Raw genomic sequence first — 13,757 nt, forward strand, 5'->3', positions numbered from 1 at the left:
TGCAGTGTGAATGTGAACCTGGATGAATATCAGTGAACCCGGAGTGATCTTTTGGCTGTATTTGATGAGAAGAACACAGCCAGTGGTTCTGCACCTTTATCAGTCTACAGCCCCAGTTGACCAAAACAGTATTCTAAAGATTGTATGTTATTGAATAAAAATTTTAGTTATTGAGGAAGAAAAGCAAATACAGCTTTTTAAAAGCATTTAAGATCGATTTAATATATAAAAAATGTGTATTCATTTTGATGGTTTTTACATCATCCCACACCCCCTTGAAAGTTAGTGGAGACCCCGAATGGACACCGGCCCCTGTGTGAGAACCACTGGACTAGTCAAAATAAAGTTGATTTATGTTATTACATGACTTAAAACAACACAACAGACAAGTTTCAAGATATCTTCACACAGCCGTTTTTCATTATTAATGTCTCATGTCTTTGCATCACCTTCGTAAATACAGGAATAATAATAAAAAAATAAAAAAAAACACGTAAACAGCCAGCTTCAAATATCTGAGGATTCAGTGAAATCATACACATGATTTCTCAAGAATGAGTAAACGAGAAGTTGAAGGGAGTGAGATAAATGAAGGTTCAGGAATTCTCTTTCATCAAGAAAGAGGAGCGTTTGACCAACATGATAACAAATATATACATTTTTAAATTCATTACAGTGTAGCACATTAAGATATTCACAGAGTTTTTATGCTGCTCTTCAGGGAAACTGCTAGCATGGCACTTTGCTACAGTTTCCTCTGTCTATGTGCTTCAGTTTCTATACCAGTTTTGAAAAACCACCGTAGCGCAAGAGTTTATCCCCCATTGATTCCAACCTGTCTGATTCAGACACTAATAAGACATAAAGAAGTCACACACACACACACACACACCAATGAGTCAGCACAGCAGACTGGGGGGATTCACTAGGAATGAATCACGAGCACCGACGCATCACCTGCACAGGTTTAGGATTTGTGCAGATCATGTAAAGGCCCTGACCCACCAAACCGACGTCAAAGAACTAGCGGCGACTAAAGCTGGCGGTCTTGTTTGTCTGGGCTACAATATTGGGCTTGAACACACTGCAAACCTACAGCCAATGACAAACTAGCAGGTACAGTCTGTGTCTGCATGAGAGAAAATAACTGTACCATCAGGAATCAAGGGAATATATTCATCATTCAAAAAGGGAAACCGAAACTAGGACTGCCTATATACAAACCATGATTTGCTTGCTTTGATTGATTTCTGTTTATTTTAATTTTATTTTGAGCATCAAGCTGAACAGCTAATCAGAGTTCTGTGTCTCACTGACATTGCCAATGCAGACGGACACCAGTTCAATACATTACAATGCATTAGATGCGTTCTCCCCATAAGTTATGGCCGATAACAAGTATTGTTTTTAACTCTTTTAAACCAAATCTCTGATCTCTCATACCCTCTAAAAATCAGATGGTGGATGTACACTGCACATAACAAATTTAGCATGTCGCACTGAATGCCAAACCTAACGCATCTATATCTCATTGTATATTTTGGGCTTAAGATGCAATCTACAATGAGCCTACTTGACTTAGAAATTAGGCATTTTCAAGATGTTTCATGTTCAAGATTTGACCGGTTTCGAAGTGGTTCAACCATTTTGTGAATTCACCCCCTGAATGCTGCATCTATAATAAAAAACATATTCAGAGTCAAGAATGATTGGGTTTATATCATCTTTCTTCCTGTGTGTCCTGGCCCCTAAACAGTACTCTCTTTAACCCACTCGGAGCTCTCAGTGGTGCCTTTGCTCCCGCAGCTGTCCCTGTCCTCGTCACACTGCAGCAGCATGCCGTTCACCGACAGACTGCGTTTAGTCCAGATGCTGCTGATCCGGCGCGGGTACGAGCACAGCTGCTGTGCCGTGGACACCGTGAAGTCACCCATGTCGAACGAGTGGCTCCTCTTGGGTTTGGAGTCCAGAGGTAACATGAGCAGCTTGCTAAGCCGTGAGTCCAGCGTCCGGCCCAACAGAGGCTCCTTGTCAGTCGGGCCAGCCGGGGCCGAAGCAGCAGCTGCAGTTACCGGGCCCTCGGGTGATCGCGGCTCCTTGGTCTGGCCCCGAAGCTCCAGCGATGTGAAGGCCCCTAGAAGCTGGTCTAAGTTGGTGCGAGGCCTAGGAGGCGCAGACCTCCAGATGCTGGCGAGGGCACTGTTGGGGCTGTAGGACGTGGGATCTGCTGAACCTGAGGAGGAAGAGGAGGAGGAAGAGGACATGCTGCTCTGGAGCGAAATGCACTTGAATTCAACCGCTTCATCCTGCATGCTGGCTTTGGGCTTGGGTGCCAGCAGAGGCACTCCGTTCTGCCCCGGCCTCCCTCCGTTGGTCTGAGAGTACGTCTCACTAACATTGCTCAGCTTGCTGACAGGGGTTTCTCCGCCCCCTCCGATGTCCCCTGCCTTGTAGCGCACCATCAGGATGACGATAAACACCAGCAGCGTGGCCACGATCACGCCACCCACCACCAGGATCATGGTGCCGCCCAACAGCTGCCCGTGCAGAGACTGACACTGCGGGTACAGGTCCCTGGTGTAGAACTGCACACAGCCCACCACATTAGTAGCAGTGAGTGTGGTGGCCGAGTCGTCCCAGGCGGCCAGCACACACAGGTCATACAGAGTCGCAGACACCAGGTTAGTGACATGGAAGGCCTTGCTGGAGGGAGGAATCATCCTGCAAACACACAACCACAGACTCATTTAACACCGTTCACATCATCTCAATCAATATCCACACTGTGAAAGTTCAGTATTCACTACACTGATAAATCTAGTTAGGTTGCCTTAAAAAGTGAAATAGGAAAAGTATGTTGTATTAACAGATGCTTAGTATATTTCACTTACACAAGAGTTCTAATAACTAAATAATAACTGTAGGGGGTACTTGATAACTTATTTTAGATTTACTCTTGACTTAGCATAGCTACTAAAATGATTGACTCTGAGAGTGCATTGCAGTATGAATAAATTATGCAGTTGCTTTGTTTTACTGTTTTTTTCTTTTCTTTTTTTGTTCAAATCACAAGATTTGCTGTCTTGTGTCAACAGTAGCACAACAAAAGGAGCAAATAAGTTTGTTATTGTTTCAATTAATAAAAATAAATACAATTTAAATGTAAAATTTAAAGTTTGTGTGTGACAAGCATGATCGATTGGAAGAGATTAACACAAGTATTAAGAAAAAGTCGAGCTAATGAATTAATTAGAAATCAGGCATCTCCAAAAGCTACTAGCTCTCTTCCCTCGAAAGCAAATAACTGTTTTCATGTTGTATCGCTGCAGCTATAGGAAAGGAATTAATATTAATAATATCAATGAAGTGCACAACCAAAGGGAGCACTAATCACTATAATGGCGAGTTCAAACAAAAACATTTTAGGAAAATCAACATCAGTTAAAGTCAGTTTATGTGATTTCCTTCAGTTTTTTCAGTTGTACTGAGAATTTAACATTCAAGATGACTTTTGGAAATGAGTGAATACAACTAGAAAACTGCACTTATAACTGCACCAATAAATTAATCTTAACTTGGGTTTCTGAGTAAGCAAGGAAATTTATGTGAATAGTAAAGATAACTATATTTTTAGACAATTAAGTAAAGCTAACTAAAAACTGTTTGTCAGAAGAACTGCTGGATTTTGACTTGCCTTTCCATTCACTTTCTATACAGATTATATCTATTATAAATCAGTGTTTCTGCAATGTTTCAGATTTAAATAGTTTTCCACCCTGTTCTTAGTGCCCAGAACTCATAATTACAATATTTCCAAAGCATTATTAATTTAGCAGATGCTTTTTTCATGCAGAGCAGGGAACGAGAGGAAATTCAGACAACAGCAGATGCTACAGTGCACTTTGCACTGACATGTCATCTGAAATTATGAAAAACTACTTGAAATCTGACCTGATATCAGGCATGTGAAACACACACACACACACACACACACACACACACACACACACACACACACACACACACACACACACAACATTATTCCAAACCACAGTGGCTGAGAATCCAATTTAAATCAGATTTTAAAAATGTGCCAGATTAGATTTCAAGCATTAGATCACACTTGGGACGTGGACGTGTGACGTCAATAGCCCAAATGCACTATTTTTGCTCTTTCTCCATAAACTGCTGCCGTCTGATGCTTACTGCACACAAAGAGGGCAATGTCTGAATGAGATTTGTTCCACTCTGATTGATTGCTGGTTGTGGAAAATGGGAAAACATTTTAGGGAAAGACCTACTGTAGTTACTGGATTTGCCAATATTAGAGGTATGAATTACATGTTAAAAATCTTGTTAAAAATTAAGCATTTTATTTGACATCCACAATTAGTGCTTTGTATTGTTCTTTGAGTTACTGCATTCATTACTTCTGGACACGCTGACATTAATAAAAAAAAAAAATGCTTCTTATCTTGATATCAACTATTCATACAAGAAGCTACAAACTAGAGCAGATTTGATGCTGGTAGTAGTCAAACACCCAAAAGTGTTGCTCAGTTGTCCTCTAAACACGACCGGACAGCTCTTATTTTTATGTGAACTTCACTTGAGTTCTTCCCTGCTGAGATGACAGCTAACAGTAATTGGCTTTATTTCTTCTGCCCATCTGTGCTGCTGCCACGAGCAGATGGCCTATCCTATATCACAGATGTATATGGATAAAGAAACCATCTTAAGCCATGGTGCAAGAACATAAAAACAGTGTAAGAATGCGGGAAGTGTTTATTTAGGAGTGTGTGTGTCTGAGGCCTGCAGTAGTCAGTACTGCACTAGAGACGTGTGTACAGGCTGACCTCCTTTAATACACCCGTACAACATCTCCTGTTACTTTAACCAGGGTCCTCCATCATGGATAAACGTGCTAGCTTCAGGATGCCAGGGCTTTTCTTCCTTTAAATCTAGCTAGATTTCATTTCTGTATAGATTTGTTTTAGGTTTCAACGGAAGGCCGTGTGAACATCGGCTGCTTTAGGAGTCTTTGCTGGAGCTGGATCACTCTACTGATTTATCGTCAGTGTGGTTTGTTGTTAACGTTTTCTCATATTCCTCCACCTCTAATGCTAATCCGTTTTAGGCTGTCGGCATGCACAGGTTAATTGTGTTTGATTAGAACAGAATGAATGGTGACGCTCTTCTCAGATTTCCTGTAAACTATCAGCATGAGCTCATTAAATAAAGCCTTCATCCTGGCTCTCCTCCTTTCAGCTCTTCCTTTCTTCTTTTTCTTCTTCAGTCTGAGAGCTCAGGTTTCAAAGACGTTATCTACCTCTCCTTGATTTTTTCATTAAAACTAACACATTACAACATTTTTCTTTTTGTTATTTGAAGGCCACACTAAACAATTTTCCCCTATTGTGCTTTCATCATTTATTTTAGCTAAATGTGTTTTAGATTTAGATTTTATTGTTTTGCTCTTGTTTCAGATCCAGACGTCAACCCTTATGCAAAGAAAATATATTTCCTTATATATGAATGATCAATATATTAACTTATAAATATATAAAATATAAAGAATTATATATCATTTATATACTGAAAGCATACTGAGTTTTTCAATAAACCTATTACATGAAACATGCAGTGCAGTTTTTAACTTCATTGCTATACAGTTTTTATATGTATTGATATATAGCCAAACATTGTCAAAGCAAATTTTCCAGTATACTGAAAAATATAAAGTCCTGTTTGCCATACATGGAAATATTTCAGCATTACATGGAATAAATGGAAATAATTCCATGTATTCTTGTTTTGTAACAGTATTGTTATAAGACAATATTTATTTGATTTATTCATCGTTTTCAATCATTCAATCAGTCATTTCAGTCATTTTAAAAGGTAAATATTACTTGAACATTGTATTTAAGTGGTGTATGAGTTTCATTTTAGCTGTAATTTTGTCAAATTTTCCAAAGGTGTGCGTGAATTGGTAGAAAAAAATATATCAATGAAAGCAGCAATAAAAGATTGTGTATTTTGAAGTAAATTCCCACAGGGTCGAATGTGTCCATGGTTGAAGAAAACGATTATGCTGAACACTCTGGGCAGAGACAACGGGACCTCGATGCTTCGAATCACCAAGTGGCAAACATGTTTTTTATTGATTTATAATATTATGTATGCATATAATATGCATTATGATTTAGATGCAGCATGCACTCAGATACAGGAACTGAATAAGTGACTAAGAAATAAGAAAGCCTTACTATAAATGCCATTTGGAGATCCATCACTGAAATCATCAAAACACAAGGTGTGTGCTCTCAATTTGATGCTCTTATGAGTTTGACAGAGCATGCAGACAGAGGGATATCAGCCTCACCTTTCTGGCAGGCAGTGATTTTATGAGATTTTACTTCAAGCGATGATAGAAATATTGCTTGTGCTAGAAATCGCGTTGCATTGCAGCTGGTGATGACAGCATAATCTTGGCCACAGTGAGTTTATTTACTCATGATGCTGTTCAAAACATTTCACAGATCAGCTCGTTGAACCATTATGAACGTCGAAACGAGTCAATAATTTATCTCTGACGCCGGCACAACTCTAAAGATGCCACACTGAATTACTGCCAATGAGCTGAGCTGAGCAGTGTTTTTTATATATATATTAATGGGTGGATGGCTTAACTGACATGAAAACATTTGATTTTTCATTTGTCTGTTTTCCCCTTGTAATACTGCACTGTAGCAGCTGCTTTAATATACTTTTACTTCATCAAAGAGCAGGGAATTGACATACTATCTACCCACATATACTTACATTGTGAAGACAGAGAATAATCAAGCAAGACGAACCCCTGCAGACAGCTGCAGTTTACAAATGTATGCAATATAAACAGTGCGGTGTGTACCGCTTGCTGCCTAAACAACATAACACTTGACAGAACTGACAGCCTTTTCTTAAGAAAGATACCCCCACTAAAAACTCCCCGCTAAACTACCTACTCCAAAAAGCACTTGGGTGCCCACAGTTTGCTAGATTGCAACATCTTTCTCTGGGACAGTATTTCAGTCATAGCCCTGGACATATGAAAGAAGCCACTCTGGTTCGTACCTGTAGATGAGCACTTCATCATCTGAGCAGTTGTACTGTAGTTGGTACATTTTCACTTTGGGAGCAGTCTTGCTGACAGACCAACTGACCAGGGCAGACACAGCGGTCACCTCAGACACAGACACTGCTTTCTCTGGCTGGCCTTTGGGAGCACCTTTACCCGTCCTGGAGCTGCTGGTAATGTCCGACAGTCGGGACTTGGGTTGCGCTGCCTGCCCTGTGCCATTGCTTATGTGGGGTAGCTGGATAATTGACAGCTCCACTGAAGCAGTTGATTCACCAGCAATGTTGGCTGCAATGCAAGTGAAGGTCCCATAGTCCTTGGAAGTGGTGATCAGGATCTCCAGGGTCCCGTTGCGGTACACCACAGTGCGAGAGGAGTTCCCGACCAGTCGATCATCCGGGGTCACCCAGTGTATGGTTGGGGTGGGATCTCCGATGGCTTCGCACCGTAGACTGGCGGTCTGCCCCTCCAGTACCAGAATCCTGTGAGTGTGCTGAGTAATCAGAGGCTGCTCACACAGAAACTCATCCTCCCGAATGTTCCAGAAGTAGCGGCCCTTCAGGCCAGGAGGTGAGGCACAAGTCTCCAGATCATCGTCTCGCTCCAGACGCCGGAACCAAAGCAATTCGCAGTTGCAGTGAAGTGGGTTTCCACCTATGCTGAGTGAGAGCTGAGGGGCGAACGGTGTGGTCATCGCCTCAGAATCCTGCGCCCTGGCAAAGATAGGATCCGGCGGAAGCTTCAGGAGCCGATTGGAGGTCAGGTCCAAGCGGGCCAGCCTCTCCAGATCCACAAAGGTCCCCTCAGGGATGTAGTCTAGCAAATTGTGGTCCAGACTCAGCTGGTGCAGGTTGATCATCTGCCGGACTGAATGCCAGGGCAGAGCCTGAAGGTTGTTATAGGACAAGTCCAAATCCTCAAGCGATGCAGCCAGGTCTTCAAACGCCTTCTTAGAGATGCGACCCAGTTGGTTGTTATTGAGGATGAGATGCTGCAGATTGACCAGTCCTCGCAGGTCATTGGGGCCCAACTCCACCAAACGGTTGTTATCCATATGAAGAGAACGGAGGGTCTCCAGGTCCCCGAAGGAAAAGGGCTGGATGTAGCTTATCGTGTTACGGGAGAGAGTAAGGTCCACCAAGTCTGTCATGTTGGCAAAGTCCTGTTGTGTGATTCGAAGGATATAGTTTCCCCCCAACCGGAGCTCCACAGTGCTGCGATCTATGTCAGATGGCACGAAGAGCAAGCCTTTGGCTGGGCACAGGGTCCCCAGTGACTCTGAGAGGTTCTGGCACACACAGTACTTGGGGCACGCACGGGCCATCATTACAGCCATTCCCAGGACCAGCATCTGACAGAGAACGGGGTCCATGGTAGATTCACACTAAGGGACCTGGAGGACAAGAATGCATAAGGAGTAATCAGTATCGACATTCTTCAAGTGGAGAATCATTTAAGATTTCAATCAGTGTTTCTGTGACGCATGTTCAGAAGCAACAGACAAGAGTGTGTGTTTTATCTTTTATCTTTATCACTCAATTACTACAGCTGCACAGTTCATAACCATTCTCGTGCAGATGAAGTACTTATTCATAATGTGTGTTACAATTGTGCAGGATGCTTGAATGAGAATCAGATCACCTCAGAGCTATGAATGTAACAGCCCTGTTATACAAGGTGTGCTGTCTGCAGCCTTGGTCTGCGGTCTTGGTCTTCATTTCAAAAAGCATTTAAAATGAACTGTAACTCAGTGAATACTCAATGAAGAGACATGAGAGCTATATATATAGAAAGCCTGACATGTCTACTTTTAAACTAAGTAGCAAGAAGCAAGTGCTACCAAAAACTAATATTCTGTAATAAAGTAATCCATATGAAAACAATGCGATGTCTGTTTTTAACGTCTCCCTTCATTATATCTAATGTGACCACGCCCCCGCGCTGAACGCGCTATTGAGATTATAATGTTCCCCTTGAAGTGCATGGCATGTACTGTATATGCCCATACCACAGCAAAACGAAGCAGCGAGACTGTTCAAGTTTTTATTTTTCTGTTTGCTTCGAGCTGAGAGAAATGAAAGTGAAAGTGACATTCAGCCAAGTATGGTGACCCATATTCAGAATTTGTGCTCTGCATTTAACCCATCCGAAATGCACGCACACACACACACGCACGCACGCACGCACACACCCGGAACAGTGTTCATCATTTATGCTGCGGCGCCCGGGGAGCAGTTGGGGGTTCGATGCCTTGCTCAAGGACACCTAAGTCGTGGTACTGAAGGTGGAGAGAGAGCTGTTCATGCACTCCCCCCACCTACAATTCCGTCCAGCCAAAGACTCGAACTCACAACCCTTCGATTGGGAGACCAACCCTCTAACCATTAGGCCACGACTTCCCTCAGAATTCATAATTCACCCCAAAAAGATGTAATGAGGATTTCCTCAGGATTTGACATTTGGATTTCCTCAGAAAAAAATAATGAAGCGTTTAATCCAGCAGAGATCATAAAAAATGATTAAGTCTTATATATATATATATATACTTGTATTAGGTTTCACATTATGAAGTTTCATTTACATCTAAATGTTCTACTGTACTACTAGTATCAGTGACCATCAAAATAATGCTAATAATGTTGTCTATCATTTAGTTTATCTAAGAGCACATAAACAATTTTCCATTTGGAAATGTTAATTATGTTAGTGTGGCGAGTGGGGCGGGGCCGAGAGGCGTGGGAACGAGGAGTGAGGCCAGGTGTAGTGATTGGAGATGAGCTACACCTGCGCCCCACCACCGGTCTCGAGTCCCACGTAGGAGATGGAAGGATATAAAACTGGAGCGACGACCATGAAGGACGAGAGAGGACCAGGCCTGGGCGTTTAGTTGTGTTTTGGTTTTTATTTGAGCACACCAGTCGTCCATGAGGGGCTGGTGCGCTGTTTTGTGTTTATTTTGAATATTAAAATGATGTTTGATTGTGTGCTGGTTCCCGCCTCCTTCTTCCCGAGGAATATGAAGGTTTTATCATTACAGTTATGTTCATTTATATATTTCGACATGACAATACCAGTCAATACAAGTTTGCTAAAAAGTATTGTTACTATTTAAAATAACTGTTTTCTATTTGAATATATTTAACAATTTAATTTATTCCTGTGATCAAAGCTAAATTTTCAGCATCCAGTCCTACACCAAGTTTAACAATATACACTATACCATTCAAAAGTTTGGAGTCAGTATATGTAGAAATTAAAACTTTTATTTAGCAAACACGTGATGATAAATAAACGATTAAAATGATAATGTTACATAATGTTATGTATGAAGGATCATGTGACTGGAGTAATGATGCTAAAAATTCCAAATGGATATTAAATTATGTTGTGGGATAATTAAATATATTCAAAATAAACTACAAACATAAAAACATATACATTTATTTTGCCCTCATAATCTTTTTTGTATCCTCATATTCTTTTTTTTTTTTTGTAACTCCTCCCTCTCAGTGACAAACCTGACTGAAAGGCTCATCCCATACGGTAAAAAAATACATTTATTTTGGCCAAAATATATTTTAAATATATGCTAAATATATGTTGTAACTATGAAGTTCAATAAAATATATTTTTGAAATCGAAAATATATTTAATTTCAGCTTTCATTTACCAAAATATATTTAAAAATGTATTTCAGGGTCAAGAAAATACATTTTCAACCTTACAGTAGAATGTGGATGGAGAGCAAAAGTATCCATTATTTAAAATGGGATTTTTAAATAATGGATTTTTTTTTTTTTTTTGCTTTCTAAAATAGTTTACAGTAAAGTAACAGAATAGGCCTGATTAGTATGTACAACATAAACCAATAATTGGCTACAAATAATACAAGAGCCAAATGTTTAGAAAAGAATTAGATAAGTCAAGTTTATTTATTTGCTTGTCACATTGCAGAATACCTCACTACTAATGTAGTACGGTTGACTTTGACTAACTGGCAGAATATACGAGGACATTTGATGATAAGGCATTAAGTAGGTGCACTGTATGAGTTGTTTTGTTTTGAAAAGGAACCAGAACTAGCACGATGCACAAAATACAAAACTTCTATGTACACTTTAATTTGTTGACATTAATTCATTAAGTGATAGAATATAACACACATTAATGGTAACACACACAGTATTAAAATCACAGTATAATTTTTTGTTTAAAATAAACAGCAAAAACAATGCACAATATATAATACTGCTAATGTAAATTTGATTTCTTGCCATTAAATATAAAATAATCAATTACATGTTTTTTTCAATGATAATGAAGACATGTTAGTGTTATAAACATAAGCATAACAAAATAAACCGAAAAAGTTACAATTATTTACACAAATTGCTTCAAAATCACTTTGCAAAAATATACCACATTGTATAAAATTTTGCATTGCTTTAGTAATGTAGTAATGTACCAAAATCTTTGTACACTGACACTAAAGATCAAATTGAATAAAACAACTTAGGCCACTCTTAGTTTCATTTGACGCCTCATTTAAGGAATTCAGACTGATTAATATTTCTAAAAATGTAATCAACTTTGAGTTTTTCAGTGTGAATGATCAGACATTTGCATTTGATAGCTGAAGCAGGAATAGCTGTAAGATGTCCAAGAAGTTTTGACACTGGTTCAAAGTAACTTGGATTTGAGGCACAGAGACTATGCTTTGCTTGTTCATAGAATTTGCCAATGGCATAACACCTCTCCTCATTTTCATTTTGGCAAATCAAGAATCTTTTAATCCTAAAAAAGTTTTGAGCTTCGTCATTCAACACAACAGTGAAGGAATTGCGTTTAGATACACGGCTGTAATCTTCTGAGTGAACCACCTCGCCATTTGTAATGATTCGTTGAAAGTACTTTACCCTGCCTTTTTGTACCCCATAACGACTCAGTGCCATACAGTCATCTCTCCTAAGTAATCGCACTTTAGGACGATCGAGTGCAGTGACATCACATGTGCGAGTTACATGTTTCAGCTGTTTTGGTCTTGTCAGAGTTTCAAAGATCTCCTTGCATTCATTTGAGGCATGTTTTAGGATAGTCTGACCATAAAAAGGTAAAGCCTTTTGTAACCAAAAGGTTTTGACAATCTGCAGTGCAACCCCTTGAGTGCTTTTGATCATGTCAAGTAGTTTAGCATTATAAGACTCAAATACAAAGGCAGAGTGAGCCCACAAAGGCCCCCAGTTAACTACACTTCTTGGTAAATGGAGGCAAAGATGGACATTATAAGACATATTGGCTTCCCCATAGTATACCTCCATGTCCTTCACAAAATCTGTTAAAAGTGCCTCAGACTCAGTAATCTGGTCTCTGGTTATATTTTCACTCAACAGAAGTGATACACCCTTCACTAGTTTGGACCAGTGATTCAGTAGTGGTTCTGGCAAGACACCTTTTAGTACAGGCAAGCTATAATAAAAGAGCCACATGTACCACTCGTGGGCTTTCCAGAATTTCCTCAATGTGACTGACCTTGGCACACGAGGTACATTACATGGTGGTTTAATCTTTAAAAGCAACTCGTCTATCAGTTTTGTAGACCTACCTATATACCAGTGCTTTTCATGGTTTTCACTGTTTAACCACAGCCCTGTAACAGTTCTTGCAACACCCAGAAGTACTGAATGCATGTAGTCTGGCACAGACCCTTCAATGACATCAAAACTGGGAAGCCGACACAATGCACTTGGTCCTTTGACACCCATAACAGGCTGTCCAGACTCTAACGCAGCTTCTACAAATTCATTTGTCTGTTCCTGACTGCGAAGCTGGAGGTCTTTCTGAAAAGGATATACACGAGTAGATCCTCTGCCCTTTTCAATACATTTTCCTTTGTGAAGGCAATAGGAGCAGCCATATTCACCATTGAACTGTTTGACATTCTGTATTAAAGGTCTGGCAACTGAGTCACTCATCAGAACTAGAGGGATTACTTTTGTATTGATAGAAACACCTTTGTCATTTTCCCACGTGAAACCACTGTCCTCTAGTTTTACACATTCCTCTACAAAAGGATTTAAGAATGTTCTCATATGAGGCTTCTTATCCCCAAACCACAGTCCACAAAGGAGTACATTATCCTGTCTCATTTTCAACGGCAACTCATTAATGGTACATAAGAGAGGCCAAATACTACAAGGGGACTTTTTAAAAACTGGCACACCATCACAGCTAAATGTCAAGGTAAGGGTTGAAAGGGGCGTATCTGAACCACTTAAAGCTTTCTGATACAAAAAACCATCACAGATATCACTGAGAGATGTTGATGTTTCTTTTTGCCTTTTTACCAATTCGTCTGCAATTCCTGGAATTTTCAAAAGATTTTTTATCTGATCTTCCAAGGAGAGGTATATGAAAAAATTATTGGTGAACCTGCTGGCTTTGTCATGAGTAATGTTGCATTGAACACAATGAACATGGTCCAGTTCAGCTGACATTATGTCATTGCACTGGTCACACACATAACATATTCTCATAATGTCTTTGGTATAATCGAAAGCTTTGTAAAAGGAGTATTTTGTCCTGCATACCGAATCATTACCACCAACAACATTTAGGATTCTCATAATATCCTCAA

General features: G+C 40.0%; 1 protein-coding gene across 3 annotated transcripts in view; it reads right to left on the reverse strand.

The window, feature by feature from the left end:
- Window positions 1–219: 219 nt before the first annotated feature.
- The window catches only part of LOC113037716 (leucine-rich repeat and fibronectin type-III domain-containing protein 2-like), an 83,846-nt gene continuing 70,308 nt past the window's right edge, over window positions 220–13,757 (reverse strand). For all 3 annotated transcript variants that reach the window (XM_026195062.1, XM_026195060.1, XM_026195061.1), the window contains 2 exons: window positions 7,120–8,516; window positions 220–2,721 (listed from right to left, as the gene is read on the reverse strand). In XM_026195062.1, coding sequence (XP_026050847.1) covers window positions 1,749–2,721; window positions 7,120–8,495 — 2,349 coding nt within the window. In that variant the 5' untranslated portion in view covers window positions 8,496–8,516 and the 3' untranslated portion in view covers window positions 220–1,748. The remainder of the gene's footprint in view (window positions 2,722–7,119; window positions 8,517–13,757) is intronic.

The sequence above is a fragment of the Carassius auratus genome, chromosome 20 (genome assembly GCF_003368295.1).
Source record: "Carassius auratus strain Wakin chromosome 20, ASM336829v1, whole genome shotgun sequence".
NCBI lineage: Eukaryota > Metazoa > Chordata > Actinopteri > Cypriniformes > Cyprinidae > Carassius > Carassius auratus.